This window comes from Triturus cristatus, chromosome 1_1 (assembly GCF_964204655.1).
Source record: "Triturus cristatus chromosome 1_1, aTriCri1.1, whole genome shotgun sequence".
NCBI lineage: Eukaryota > Metazoa > Chordata > Amphibia > Caudata > Salamandridae > Triturus > Triturus cristatus.
Genome location: NC_140579.1, coordinates 108,941,506 through 108,955,131, shown reverse-complemented (window position 1 = coordinate 108,955,131; position 13,626 = coordinate 108,941,506). Strand labels below are relative to the sequence as shown.

Below are 13,626 nucleotides of genomic sequence, written 5' to 3'. Positions count from 1 at the left end.
GAAGATGGTGCAAAGCCAATTCAATCCATCAGCGTATAAGCACAGTATGTCGCAACAGCCTCCAAAAGGAAGTCATTGTTCTCGTTTGCGAACATGTTAGCCATCCAATTCAATAAAGTAAAGGAACATACATGTTCTTCGATTGCCGGAGCCTCTAGTACCATCAGAGGGCAACTTGCGTGTTCTTCAAGGAAACTGCGTGCCAGGAAGTCAAGAGCAGCCGCACCTATGTCCCAATGACCCAGGACTGCATGCGCTGCTGCAAGGGCCATAATCCCGATTCCAGAACAAAGCAACTCATGTGCCACCAGGGGACTCATCAGTTGATCATAATCCGGAGCAGGAGAGGCCGTATTCATAAGGCACAAATCCAAAGCCCATTCAAAACTACAATCTAGGTAATGGAACACCAGATGCACGCAAGTGAAGTAAGAAAACCGGAAGGACAATCCGTAGGAAGCACTCAAAGTGGCCAGCGGAAGTGTACCGTAGTACTCAAGCAACCGGGCTCGAAGCTGGAACAGCCGGAACCTGGCGTCTAGTGGCACAGGCAGGGCTGCCATGTTTGAGGAGGCAAAGTAACAGCAGTACACCGGCAGCCAAGGGAGAAGTAATGGCAACCTGCTGAAGATGCTGGAAAAAATAGAATGAAAAAATGCCGGTATCACACCAAATATTGTTTGGAATGCGGTCACAAGGCTGGAGCTCACCATTTAAAAAAAATGAGCCAGGCCACTTGTAGACGAGGCATTGAAAATAGTGTGTATCAAAGCACCAAAATGAAGTGGGAGGTCAGTATACAGAAGCACATGTACTTCAGTGCGGGTGTTAGCCACGTGAAGGATAAATGTTTCACGGGAAGAAGTAAGGGCGACTTTTCTTTGGGACAATAAAGCCCTTATTCTGCTCATCTTATTGAACTCTGCTTTCAAGGTTGGAAGCGCAGGCCAGATGGAGCTATCAAGCCTCCCGTGTGGGGGCGGGTAAAGGACATTTTTGCAGCAGACTACACATTGGGAGACAGTCACTATGTATGGAATCCCTGCTAACATACCACAGCAAACTTCATTATTCAGAAGTAAATAACTACCGTTACCTAAAAGGGTAAAAGTAGGAGTAATCATTGGAACAGGATTTCCTTTTAAGATGCAAGCCAAATTAGGCACCTGCATATTACACGAGCCGTGCAATTGTATGTGTCTGCAAACGAGTGAATGATCAGGATGAGCAGTACACTCCTCACCATTTAAATAAACTTCTTTGCCGTCCCTTAGGCATCTGTATGTAAATGAAAGTGTCCAAACCTCGTGGAGATAGGCACTACCTAATGGCTCATATCTGCCTAAGGCATTGTGTTTCATACATGAACTGAATTTAAACAAGGGGAACGGTAAAGTTATTAACACATGAAGAAGCCAAACAGCAGAATTCAATTCAGCTACTGAAAATGGCAGAGGTTCAAGTTTTTCAATATACAACAAGGAAAAGGTAGCATCTTTCAAGGACATAAATTGTTGTTTATCAGTCAGATTAAAAGGAAAAAATAGTGACGTGGTGTTCATGTAATCCCAAGGAAGTTTCCCAGCTTTTAACGTTTGTAATGTCCATGCAAACTGTATTATAGAACGCAATTGATTCTGTCCATGGTACAAAACTAATACCTCATCATGCACAATATCAACAACAGATGACACAATGTTATCTAAGGTATAAATTCTGGGAGAAAGTGTATTAATGCTATTATCAACGACAGCCAGTACTTTCTCAAAATTCGCTTTGTCAATAGCCCTAAGCATAGTAGCAGCTTCAACCTGGGAAACTTTCCAAACTTCCTTCTAAACAGCATATAACCAACGTTTGGACCTCCTTCTCACAGGGCCTTTAACAAAATGATTTAAATCTACTCTGTCAGTCAACTGCAATAAATGGTTTTTAACTGATTCCAATGAGAAGTGTTGAAGCCAATTTTGACGTAATTTACCTACAGAATAAGTAATAGTAACAGAATGTGAGCTATCAAACCGGGAATCTACCTTATCCTGTGTGTAGCCCCCAGTTAGACCCAGAAAACAATGTTGGCATGCATCTGAACTTTTGTGCCAAATTAACCAACCCTCTGGATCCAAGCCAGAAATGTTAAAGGAGTCATTAGTAATTTGGGACTGTAATTTATCTATATTCATGTCCGTGTGATTACCCCATCCGGGGTAAGCACCCAGACTCGGAATATTAGGAGCATTAAATTTTAAATTAAAGTAGCCAATCCAAAACAGGTAGTTTGCATAATGGTAGAGTTCAAAAACAACAAATGACTCGGTATCAAACATGCTCGATGCATCTGCCATGTTTTCGAACCCCAAACAGATTTAAAGATCTATAGTATCTTTCCACACCTCATAGCCCCCTATAGTCAAGTGGTCCTTAAAGGACTTGGAATAAAGCAATTTGGTATTTGTGAGTCTAACCTTGGAAGTGGTCTTTGAAACCAAGTTAAAATAAAAGGTGACTAAAGTCTGTGAAATATGTAAATTTGTCTAACAGTGTCTTTGAACTACCCTCAATGGGGGCAGGACAATGCTCCCACTGAGTGTAATTAGCTACATTCCGAAAGGTATTCATCTTATGCAGAAAATGATTGCCTTGATGTTGTTAACAGAACAGGCCTGCGTAATTAGCAGAATCAGTGTATAAATCCTCAGAATCAAATGCAGCATAATATTTAAAATCAGAAAACAGGGCCTCTATGGCCTGGACATCCCAATCATCAGAGCGTATATTTTGTTTAACTACATCCCCCATCGATATACAAAGCACATTAGGGACATTAATCACGTCTGTGAGACCATGAATTTGACATTTAACATCATCCCAAACTATCCCATCTGACACAGGCCAGGCAGTAATGTTAACAAAAGTCTGGTCCCTTTTCATTCTGTGTGAGGAGGAGTGGGGTGCCAAAGTTCCATCAATCAATCGAATTGAAGATCTTTCTTCAAGATAATGTCCATTTATAAGAAGAAAAAATACAACCACAAATCCAATCGACATGAACAAAAAAATGGAGAAAAGCACAAGCCAAATGTATGTCCAAAGGGGAATCAAAAAATGCCTTTTAAGCCAAACAGAAAAAATTGAAATTTTCGACGGGGCATGTGATGTTGTTGAATCAGAGTCAAATGAGAAACGTGACTGACCAGCACCGGTAGCCAGACCACCAGGTTATGACATATCTGCAGGATAGGCATATTCAGTGTCAACCAGGGGATTACAATGTGTTGGACTTAATAATGGATTAAAAATGGTAGGCATCTCGATGGCAATGTCAGGCCTGTCGGCACTCACAGGGGCCAAAACAGAATTCCTCAGCATCGCTGAACAAGAGACTGCTGAAGTCATGCTATGAAGAATCGGCCACTCGTTGTAACTTGACATTGTCAATGGAGATGTACCTGTTGTCTTTTCGACGAGGAAGTGGAGGTAAAATCACTGTACGTGTGCCCTGCACGCCAAGCACTGGAACTGGAGCATGATAAGATGGACCGAACTCCTTCTTGTTCTCCACTTTCTCACGGACCAGATCACCAAATCAAGGTAGCCAGCCGACTACCAGAATCTGCAGTGTAGCATCAGCTGTGGAGGGCAAGTGTTCCTTTGCAAGACTGTCTCGAGTCTCTTGTAGTTTCTGTAATACAGCAGAATGATCATCTACGTCAAAGGGGACGGCAGACACCGCCATGTCTAGACCCGCAAGGTTTGGAACAAACATCTTAATGCCAAAGAGCAGTTCATACGGGGTCTGCCCACCCAGAGACCTTCTCGGGGGATTATTAAGTGCACGTTTAACGCTATGCAAATGATCCAACCAGTTCCTGCCAGTAGCGAAAACTCTAGCTGTCAAGGATTGCTTTAAGTCACGGTTCATTCACTCCATAACACTATTGCCCTCTGGCCGGTATGGAGTCGAAAATTTAACCTGCACTCCCAAAGACCTCATGGTCTCTTTGTACGCCTTAGAGGCAAACGCCGGGCCCATGTCAGAATAGAGGGTGCAACAAGCAAAAATTCCCACAAAGACACGCAAATCCTTGATGACAGTTTGAGCATCAGCACTCCGTTGTGGCCAAACCCATAGAAAATGTCTGCACGAATCCACTGCAACTAAGATGTACTTATACGCAGTATCAGAGGAGAAAGGACCGCAGTGATCTAGATAAACACACCCAAACAGTTTATTAGATATGAACAACTGCGTTTGTGGCGGACGCGCAGCAGTAGAAGGTTCAATCTGCTGGCAGATGTCACAAGTAAGGACATAATCACAAGTTTGTTTATACACTCGCGCCACCAATACCTCTGTTGCAAGACAGAGACAGTCGCTGAAACACCGGCATGCGCCGAGGCCATGACCTCGTGAGTGGCTGTTATCAAAGAAAGCCTGCGGTCCGCGTTGGGTCTTAACCTGTCACCAACGTCGTTAATTCTCCCATAGGGATCTTTATCAGGACTTAAATGATAAGAGTACCTAGAAGGGAAACCCTTAGGGTAAACACCACCCTTCTCTGTAGCAGCAATAGCCGCCAAGATGTCATCATCAATCTTACTTTTGGATCTTGTAACTGCTGCCACTTGATATGTCACCGCTGCCGTCTTCGCTGCTTCATTAGCAAGACTGTTGCCTACAGCGTGAACTCCGACACGCTGATGACCAAGAGTATGAATTACATTCACAAGTGGCAGACGCTCTTTAAGTTCTGCCACTCTAACCCAAAGCATTTTGTGCTTAATTGTGCTACCTTTGGAGTCACTATATTCATTCTGAATCCAAAAGTTTAAATTGTCATTGAAAGACTGAACATAGTAGTAAGAATCACTTACAATGAGAGTAGTCAGACGAGGATCAGCAAATTCTACTGCAAGCACCAGAGCACATAGCTCTGCCAACTGGGCGGTGCAATCCCCCAATGACTGTGTATGCACAGCATCAGAACGTAATTCACCATTCACCATGGGGCCCACTACTATTGCACAGGCCTCTGAATAAGCATGTTTGGATCCTGTCGCCGGTTGTGCCGAACCGTCTGTGTAAATGATACAATGGTAATCCTCAAGCAGACGCATAGACAAAGGAGCAGGATGAACAAATTCATACTGTAAGAACTCCTGAGTTTGCAATGAGGAATCAAAGATAAACGTGACATCCGGAGACGTCAACAACGTTACCCACTGTATCCAAAGAGGATGCAAAGCTTTAGAATTCGGTACACTGGCTTTTGTTACAGCCTCGAGGGCTGGATACGGTGTAACAACCAACATGCGTTTTCCCTGCGACAGCGTTCTTTCTTTAAGAATCGCCAACTGAACTGCAGTCAAAACCTTTTCGACAGTTGAAAAGCGCATTTCAGCCGAAGTGTACAAGTGTGACTTGTAAGCAATAGGGACTGTGTCTCCTTCATTAAACGTCAAGTACGTGAAACCCACTGCCCCCGGCACAATTTGTATTACCAGGTTGGTGTGGTTGTCACGAGTCAGTAAATATTTAGATTCAAGAAGATCAGACTGCAAAGACTGCAGTATAGCCGAATGCTCAGGCAGCCTGCAAGATTTGGTAAAAGTAGGTTGTATAAAGGCATAAAACGGCTTGATATGCTGGGCATAATAGGGTATATAAGTACGCCCGAAATTCAAAAAGCCCAGTAAAGACTGTAATTCAGAGTCATTGGCGCTCACAAAAGTGCACACTTCTCCAGAAAGTGAGTGGCCAAACCTCGACCTTCGTTGTTGACCTCATAGCCCAAAAGCAACATTGTGTACTCTGCAATGTGGGATTTCGCAAAGTTAAATTTGTAACCGAAGTCCGCAAACATAACAATGATGCGGTCAACGCGACACAGATGCGGCCATAACTCGTTGTCTGTGAGGTAAATGTCATCAACATACGAGTACGCATCTGGATCAATGCTCTCCAACAGAGAGACTACACACGCGGCAAAGACACCGGGCTGTTTTTATAGCCCATGGCTAATCTTTTAAACTGTTTTTGTTTCCGCCCGTAAACGCTGTCCATTGACTACTAAGAGAGGACAGGTTATGACTAAAAAAGCCATTTGAAAGTGTGGTTTTAAACCTTTTTCTCACGAGTCTATAGACCGGGGCTGAACTGTGGGTATTCTGCACCGCACAGGTCCGACAATGTGAATTTAAATGCCAGTAATCCAAAACTAGGCGGTACGACCCATCAGGTTTGTTCACTGTAAAAAGGGGATTATTCATGGGAGTCACACGTTTCAATCAAACCCTGATACTCTAATTGTTCAAGGATTTCTGCTACGGAAGCCTTCGCTTCTCGCTTCATGGGATATTGGGGTTGTGGCTGTGGCATAGACCGCAACGGAATCTTATGACTGGGCGAAAGTTTATCCCACCCGACCTGAGTACGGTACAAAGCCAGTGCAAGCACCTGAGCCCACTCTTCTGCAAAGGTATGCACCTTCTCCTTAGGCACAGTGTGTGCAAAACTAGGGAGGATTAACTCCTCCCCTCTGGGAGCGGCCAAAATGAAAGGCGGGGGCCAATCAGCCTCAGCTAACAAAATGTGGTATGTAGAGGTCAAATTTTCCTAAAATTCCTAAAATTCCCTTTTATTGTACATTGTATGTCACCTTCAATTAAAAGGACTATATCATATAGTCAGGGGGAGCCACCCTTGTATCAGCTGTTTCCACGGTGACAAAGGTGTTAGTTGCTGTGTTAGTTGCTGTCGTCTTCAGATACGGACGCAGTGCTTCCCGCACTACTGTAATTTCCACCACGCTGTCTAGCAGCGTTAGTGCCCATGTCTGGTTCCGAAGCTGTGTTCTCACTATCTGCAGCATTTTGTGCCGGTAACTCAGCAACCTTCTTCTTCTGAAACTGGGGTCTCTGACGTGGAAAGTCATCCTGCTTGCCTTTACCTTCAGCGGGGCGGGGCTGCTCACGTCCCTGCGGGGCACCCCGACCTCATCCGCGTTCTCCTCCACCGGGTTGGAAGACCGATGTATCCTTTAAAGAGCGAGGAGAAAGTTGATCAGGAACCTGAAATTGATCAGGAGACCTAATATTGGCATGATCGCGCAAATTATACGTGCTTTCAGTAGACACTGGTATCGTCGATGTAGGAGGCGACTCCTGTTTCTGTTGTTGCTTCCCCTGTTTCTTACCTTTCCAAATTTGCTTTTGGAAAGCTGGACGTCGTCTTTAGGAGACTTAACCATCGGAGTTTGCTGTTTAGCCGCTGTTTTAGCAAAAGGCTTAACACCCAAACTATTGCGGCCAATGGTCTTGTATACCTCCGCAATAATTTTGGGCAACTGTCGGGGTTTATCGGCGTCAGGGACATTGCGCAAAGCATTAGACACTTGAAAGTTAACCGCGTCTCCTTTGACGTTTGCAAGGACGAGATCTGAAACTATGTCAAACACTCCAACAAGTCTCATTCCCACCCCAACAGCCGCCTCCGGACCATGATCATCCTGAACACGTTTAATCACGGAGGGCAAAACTGTCATGGACGGTGTGCCGAAACACTTCGCATAAACTGCTGCAAATATTTTACCCCAGTTGTCACAATCCGCCACCTCGGGCACTAAGTCTTTCTGCAAACTCATTGTCAGAATCCTGTGTTTCTCCACAGGACACATGTTAGGAAACACAGCTTCCAGTTGGTCAACTTTCTCAGCAAGCCAAAACGGCATACCGTCCTTATCTTGGGGCGCTTGCCCATAACCGAATTAACCATGACGGGACTAATTTTAATCCCGGCCGGCCCAACTGGTTGACCCGCAGCACCAGGTGCCCCCACCTGGATGTTGCGTGTAACATATTGTACTAGAGCCCAAAACAGCCCTCCCGCAGAAGCATAAAGGGTTCTCAAATCAGCGATGGGCACAGTATTGTAACGTGGATGCGGTGTAAAGCCGGCCAAGACCGGTCATGTGGCTGCGGGAATGGACAAAGGACCCAGGTGAACCGCTTCCAAAGCGTGGCGTAGGGCGCCATTAAACCAAACATGATGCTGCCAAGCTGAAATAGGAATCTCCTGTGTCCTATATGGCGCATACGCGGCAGGCAAGGCAGTATGAATGTAAGTATGGAAAGTACCATCATCCGCATTAGCAGCAGGAAATATAGCCAATGAGTAGAAAAGCTTGAACGGGTGCGCTGCATCGGCACTCACTATGAAAAGGACCACCATGCGTTGTCAAATGATTCTGAAAGGGCACCCGACTGTGTGCGGCGATATCAACAGCCATAAGGACACAAGATAGAAAAACAAACTACTAAAGATCTAGCACAACGGGTAGTAATTCAAAATAAGAACCGTTTAGTAATTTCAAGCTTGAAAAACATATAATCTATCCATATAGGTAGGTTTAAATTCCGTCACAACTGTTAACCGGAAACAGTAGCGAGGGCGCAGTGAACTACACGAGCGTCTCAAACTTACGACCACGCGTTAGGTGCGCCATGTTGCGGGGATTCTGCTTATGCACAGAACTATGCCCAGGAAACCAGGACCTCAGTGAATTGTAGTATACCAAAAAACTCACCTCAGTACCCAGAACACTTATCCGACTAGCATCAGTGTCTCATTCGTGCTCCATGCTACAGCAAAGCTACCAATGATTAGACAAACAAGAACAAGCGACTCATTATTCTCAGGATCGGTGGGAATCAAGAACACTCTTTCGTTTTTATGCTCATACCAGTTCACCACTGGAGTAAATAGAGACACGTGAAACTTTAACATTTTTATTTTAACGACGTGCTCTAAGGCGCAGTATTTTGGCTAACATAAGGAAGTATATTATTAAAAATAATGCAATTAGCATTGTTACAATCCACAAAACACAAAGGGAGATATCATATTACAATGATAGTGGAAACAGGGTCTATGAGGACTGATTTACCACCCTCCCCATGCCGGTATCCAGGTATTATAAAATAAAAGGTCTCTTAGGCTTGAACAGGGGACCCCATACCTCTATGATCAGCAAGATAAATCACATCTCAGGATCTGCACAGTTCTCTGCTACTGGAATCGGTATTTCGTCCAAGTGCCTCAATCATGCATGCAATGCTATATTAAAGGCACTTGAATTTCAGATGAGTGCAGCTGTGTGCTTGTTATGTCTAGAGAGTGGGCCGATCATCCTGATCTACAGCATACATTTGTTATTCGGACCTTGACGATGTCTGAACACCGTGTACAGACTGAAACCACAGTGTATCGTAAAAAGGGAAAAAAACAAACCCATCTCATGAGAAGCAAAGGCAAGCGGTCTACAATAACAATGTACCTAAAGTGTCGTGCGCAAAAGCAGCAAAAGTGACAAAATGGCATTTAACTTTTAAAGCGGTTATGCTAACATTTCAATGCATGGACGCAGAGCTCCTTCCATACCACACTCCTTGGACCCCATACCTATCTTTGGCCTCTCCTGGAAGGTTCATCTCTAAGTTCTGAAAGGAGATTCCAGTCTCTGTGTATGCAAAGGTGTGGTATTTGAATAGTGTGAATGGAGTGAAAAGACAGCTGACTGCTGTACATGGTTAACAGATAGCGTGCGATTGGACCCTCAGAGAACCTGGATTGGAGAGTGGAGATGGACTTTTACTTTATTGTGATGCAATGTTCTTTAAAAAGGTGAATCTTCAGGGATTTTCTAAACTGGATCAAATTAGGGCAGCCATGATGGACATGGGGATGTCATTCCAGACCATGCGTGCATAGATGGACAAAGACTGTTGGTTCATTTTTTCTGACGGTGCTGCCCATGGGTGGGCCACCCAAAGAGATGAACTTATCAGCCCGATATGCAGATGTGCCTGTTGTGATGACTATAAATGATGCAGCAAGTTTCGACGATGGTGCAGGCAGCAAGAGGATCCAGGGGAAAGAGTGGCATGTAATGACATTATATTTGTCAAGCCCTTGCTGTGTGTGGCGGGGTAGCGATGACAGAGTCGGCAACCAGACCAGGATGGTGTAAGGAAGGCTTTATTTTAGAGAACACTTTCTTTTGGAGGGATGTCCGTCGGGAAGTTGCAAAGGAGGAAGAGTCCGGCTTGTCCCGCCTCGAGGACTCCAGACTGAGATGGGGGTCGTAGTTCAGCGTCTGGGTCTCTCTTTGTGCCACGTCTTCAGGGTCTTCGTCACGGGCTCCGGAGCAGTCGTCCAGCGACCCACACGTCAAAGGCACACGGATAATGAAACAAAAAAAACTAAGGGTTAGGACGGTCGTCCTGCACTCTATCCAAAAAAGGGGCCGGGAGTGAGGGAAACCGAGTGCTCAGGTGATTCTATAGTTTCCTATGTGTAATCGTGTTCCAGTGCTCAGTGATGGGAGGGGGTTACAGGACCACACGATATGTACAACAGCTAAGCCGGTACGAGCTCTCGTGGGGGCGTCCTTCTTCCAACCCAGCCTGCTACCCCTCCCCGTACCTGTTCGAGCCACGCTCCTCCCCTGGGAACGTGGCTGGGCGGCTCGTGGAGTCGTTCGCCTCCTGGCTTGTCGAGGTCTTCTCCAGTCGTCCTCGCTTCGAACGCTTTGGTCACTCCTCCGATCCACTCCTCACGATTCTTCTTTCGCCTCCACTCCAATACTCCGTCCACCTCCAGGGAAACGCCGTCCGTCTCCTTCCGGGATTCGGCTTGCTTTGTACAACCCACCAACGTGACGTCAGCTGGAGGCGGGGTTTCGTCGTGCTGGAAGGCTGACTTAAAGGAACCGCGTTCCGTTTCTTGATCCCAGTCTTGCGGTTGATACGGGTACCACTCGTCCTTCGCGCAGGTTACCTCGGGTCGCTGTAGGGGAAGATAAGGGGGCAAAAGATTGCCTTTTGACCAATGGTTCCATGACGTCTCTGGTGACTCGGGTATGTCCTCCGCCCCGTCACACTGTGGCATGTAGGATGCCCTTTAATATTGGCCAGTATGAAATCCAATCCCACCATCCAAATGCAGGAAGACAAGGGCCTGAATGTCAGCTCTGAAGTTGATCTCTGGGAGGAATGGTTTCACATTATTTAGTAGAAAGAACTGGTAGCAGAACAGTTAGATTTCTTTGGCATTTTGTTATTGCAGGGTGACTCCAAGTGATTTAGGATTGGGTGAAAGTTGGGGTTATAATAATAATCCAGGATTTGTAAAGAACAACAAATCACCCTTGAGGGTCTCAAGGCGCTGAATTAAAGGCAAGGGACAATCAAGTGATTTGCCCAGAATCAGAGAATGTTGACGGCGAGGTTCAAACCTGGTTCCCACTGGCTCCGAAGTCGGCAGCTCAGGCCTTTTCACCACATCCTCTCCACTTCAAACCCGCACGAGTTCATGTCATTGAGTCCATTTTGGACAGATTGTTTGTTTTCTTCCTGGTGAACTACACAAATTCTGCCTTGGTGGGGTCAAGTTCATGTCATTGAGCCCAGTGTGGACTAGTTGTTTGTTGTTGTTCCCGGTCACCTACAGGAATTCTGTCTTGGTGGGGTCGAGTTCATGTCATTGAGCCCAGTGTGGACTAGTTGTTTGTTGTTGTTCCTGGTCACCTACAGGAATTCTGCCTTGGTGGGGTCAAGTTCATGTCATTGAGCCCAGTATGGATTAGTTTATTGTTGCTCCCGGTGAACTACAGGTATTCTGTCTTGGTGGGGTCGAGTTTATGGGCATTGAGCCCAGTGTGAACTAGTTGTTTGTTGTTCTTGGTGAACTACAGAAATTCTGCCTTGGTGGGTCGAGTCCAGGTAGGAGCATCACATCCAGTTGTGAATGAGGTGCATGAGTTTTTGTTCCCTCTAATTTCAGTTCTAGAAAAGTGTTAACTACAAGTATACATGTCACAGATTACAGGTCAGTTATGTTGACAACTTCCCGACCAAAGCTTGATGATGATGCTTAGAAAATGTACCCATTGGAAAGCTGAATTCTATGTGATTAAAGATGTTCATTTTTTAACAGTAGTTATTAAAACTCTCAATATAAAGATGTTTTAAAGAATTTCCATGATTTTTGCAGGGGTTTCATTACAGGTTTTTCAGCCAAACTACAGCAATGTGATAGTCGGCGACACAGTGGTGTTAACGTGCTCCTACAACAGCAGGGAAAACTCTAGCCAGGGCATCTACAAATGGTTTTTCACCAACAGCACCTCATCCTCTTCTTCAAGAGAGATCGAGGTATCCAACACTAATCAAAAGTTTAACGGGAGGGTCTTCAAGTCAGAAGATTCCAACTTCACATCCCAGCAGGAAGCCAACATTGAAATTCACAATGTGCAACATGACGACACAGGAAAATATGTCTGCGAGGTGGAGCTGTTCACGGTCACGAATGATAAAGGACGCGGAAAAGGGACACGGTTGCTGGTGCTGGACAGTAAGATGCTTTTCTGTTTATGGTACTTATGATGACAACCACTCATGGTTACTTTGGACATTTCTGATTCATCCACCTCAGAAGCTGCAATGTATGTGTTGTAATTCCCATGTCTTACTTATACAGTGTTTACTCCATGATGCAGAGAGACTGGTATACTCTCATGGACATCTGTCCTCGAGTATTATCTGCCCCATCCCATCTCACATCCTACACCAAGTAGACCTTACCTTTCTTCACTTGACAGGGTCTCTTATCATTTGCTTCCAGGACCACACATTCATCTTTATCAGTTATTGACTTCAGGAACCTCAACTGTACCCTCTCTACTTCCACTCTACAGGCCCTTAAATCATTTATGCTGCTGTCTTTCCTGCTTTTTCTAACCATTCTTTACTTCCGGACTTCCAAAGACACAAAGAATTCAAGTGCATAAGCAACAGCAAAAAGGTCTAACACATTCAGTTGTCAGGTAGCCATCACTCTCTAACACTTGGGTGGAGATTTCTTCCCATATTTTAGGATCCACCCTATTATCCTTAATCCACAAGATGGTCATCCTGCCTCCTAAGAAAGCCACAGTCTGCCATTCTCCTAGCAAGTATGTTGATCCCTACATGTATGTTTCAGTGCACTGCATATTCTAAGCAGAGATCTGAGTGGGAGGTAACCTGGGGGTAAACTTGTGTAATCATGAAGTACAAAACTTTGCGTTCTTCTGAAATGGGTGCCATCTTGACATCAGCAAATGGCAATCGTGTTAAAGCAAGAAATAACATCAATGATTTAAATTCTGCAGATGCGCAGCCATGCACAAACTTTACAGAAGGGTTGAACCTGATTTAAAACACGTAAGCGCTTAAAAAAGCAATCTTCCCAGGTTACAGGGCAGTAAATTTGCTTATTTTGCACTTCTCCAGTGGAGTTGCCAGCTGTTGTTGCTAGATTTTGACTGCCATGAAGATGGCTTGTCTATTCCTTGATCCTTGTCTGTGGTACTGAAGTCAAAGCTTGTAATACCGATTCCAGTTCCACCTAGCCCATTTTATCTAAAAACAAGGTTATTTTGGGGACTCGCTTATATTTGCATGCGATCTAATTTTCTCAGATACGAACATCTTCCTCAAATTCCAATGATTATCTGAGTGTTTGGGCTGAGACTACAATTATCAGCACTATGACAATGAGAGACATGGACACAATTTACTCCCTCT

General features: G+C 45.0%; 1 protein-coding gene across 1 annotated transcript in view; it reads left to right on the top strand.

Moving 5' to 3' along the window:
* LOC146869679 (natural cytotoxicity triggering receptor 3-like) overlaps positions 1–12,444 on the top strand; it is a 68,799-nt gene extending 56,355 nt beyond the window's left edge. Inside the window, exon 3 of the mRNA XM_085640194.1 lies at positions 12,053–12,444. Coding sequence (XP_085496320.1) covers positions 12,053–12,444 — 392 coding nt within the window. The remainder of the gene's footprint in view (positions 1–12,052) is intronic.
* The last annotated feature ends 1,182 nt before the right edge of the window (positions 12,445–13,626 follow it).